Raw genomic sequence first — 1,503 nt, 5'->3', positions numbered from 1 at the left:
ATCTGGTGCCCTCTTCTGGCATGCGGGCATACATGGAGGCCAAACACTGTGTACATAATAAATAAATAAATCTTTAAAAAAAATCAGATCACTGGAAATAATCAGTTATCTTATAAAGTAAGAACAGTACAGATAAAACGTAAAGTTTAAGAACAAGGAAAAGACAGGCTGGAAATACACAAATTGGTAATAAGAGTCTAAAACTTCAGTCTAGACAGATTTTGCATTTTAGAAAATATGAAGGAAGATAGAACATAGAAGGAAAAAATGGTAGAAACTGTGAAGAAATTCCATGTGATAAAGGAAATGCCTGTTTGTATCCACTTGACAATTATGTCACTAGTTTCTTTCATATTAGGTTTTCTTATATTTGGGGACCTTTCAAAATTGGCAAAGGAAGATAAAAAAATTATGGGATTTGTTATACCACAGTAACAAGGCAGTCCCCAATTATTATGGAAACTATACATTACTGATCTTGTGGATGAAGAGAACTTTCAAATTTAGGGAACAAGGGCGATCACTTGGTAAGCAAACCGTTATGTAACACCTATTTCATGCCGCTCTCTCAGTTACTTTAGAAGCGCTGACTTCTTTTTCCTTTTTCAAGACAAGTCCTGCGCAGGCTGCCATTTTTTTTTCTCTCAAAAGGCAAAACTGTTTTCTAAATCCGGATTTCCAGGTATATGCCAAGTGCTGCTGTAGGGAAACAGCGGCCGCATTCTGAAGATCTACCTTCTCACATAAGCAGGGATGCAGACTTGAGAGAGCATCTCTTAGCGCCTCAGAGACTACATGCCACACGGCCACAGCCGCTGGGAATCTCGGATGCAAGCAATGCCATCTTGCATCTGACGTTGCCCGGACACCAATTTCAAACTCAATCTCAGAGTATCCTCACGCTACTCTAAGAGGGGAGAAAGGGTGGTGACTGACTGTCCAGCCTGCATGGGACACGCGACCCGGTTAAAGGATACGCGCGGTCTTGAACATTTCCAGCAGGAATTACAAAAGCAAGGGCAAACTCCTCCATATCTTCAGGGGAGCAGCACTCTAAGGGATGACATCGCTGGGATAAACCCAAACTTCAACCCTCCGGGTAGTTTTGCCAACTCAGTGGCCCCCGGAGAGTAGCTGCGGGGCTGCGGAGAAGCCACCCGCGTCGGGCCCGAAAACCAGCTACTCCTTTCACTGACAGCACCCGAAGTGGAAGGAGCGAGGATGCTCAGGGGACACCCGTGGGGTAACGACCTCGCCTGCCCCGTCCGGCGGCCCCGACTCACCTGCGGAGCCGATTTCCATTCATGGAGCTGGGGGGAGTGCTTCACGAGAGAACGGTGCCGCCGCTGAGGCGACGAAGGGACGCCCTCCGAAAGCTCGGGCGGGGCAGAGGAGCCGCTGTCAGGCGAGGACAGAGAGGGGCGTGAGGCGAGGACGCTGAACCCGGTCCGGAACTTGCGTCGCCCGCAGCTGCTGACGCGTGCACCGCTCGCTCCCCGACCC

The 1,503-nt window shown here is 48.6% G+C and overlaps 1 protein-coding gene across 1 annotated transcript in view; it reads right to left on the bottom strand.

Moving 5' to 3' along the window:
• LOC102000993 (protein argonaute-3) overlaps positions 1-1,493 on the bottom strand; it is a 92,258-nt gene extending 90,765 nt beyond the window's left edge. The window contains exon 1 of the mRNA XM_013348320.2: positions 1,284-1,493. Coding sequence (XP_013203774.1) covers positions 1,284-1,302 — 19 coding nt within the window. The 5' untranslated portion in view covers positions 1,303-1,493. The remainder of the gene's footprint in view (positions 1-1,283) is intronic.
• Between the last annotated feature and the right edge of the window lie 10 nt (positions 1,494-1,503).

This window comes from Microtus ochrogaster, chromosome 10, assembly GCF_000317375.1.
Source record: "Microtus ochrogaster isolate Prairie Vole_2 chromosome 10, MicOch1.0, whole genome shotgun sequence".
Lineage (NCBI taxonomy): Eukaryota > Metazoa > Chordata > Mammalia > Rodentia > Cricetidae > Microtus > Microtus ochrogaster.
The sequence above is the reverse complement of the archived record's forward strand: the minus strand, read 5'-3'. Positions and strand labels throughout refer to the sequence as shown.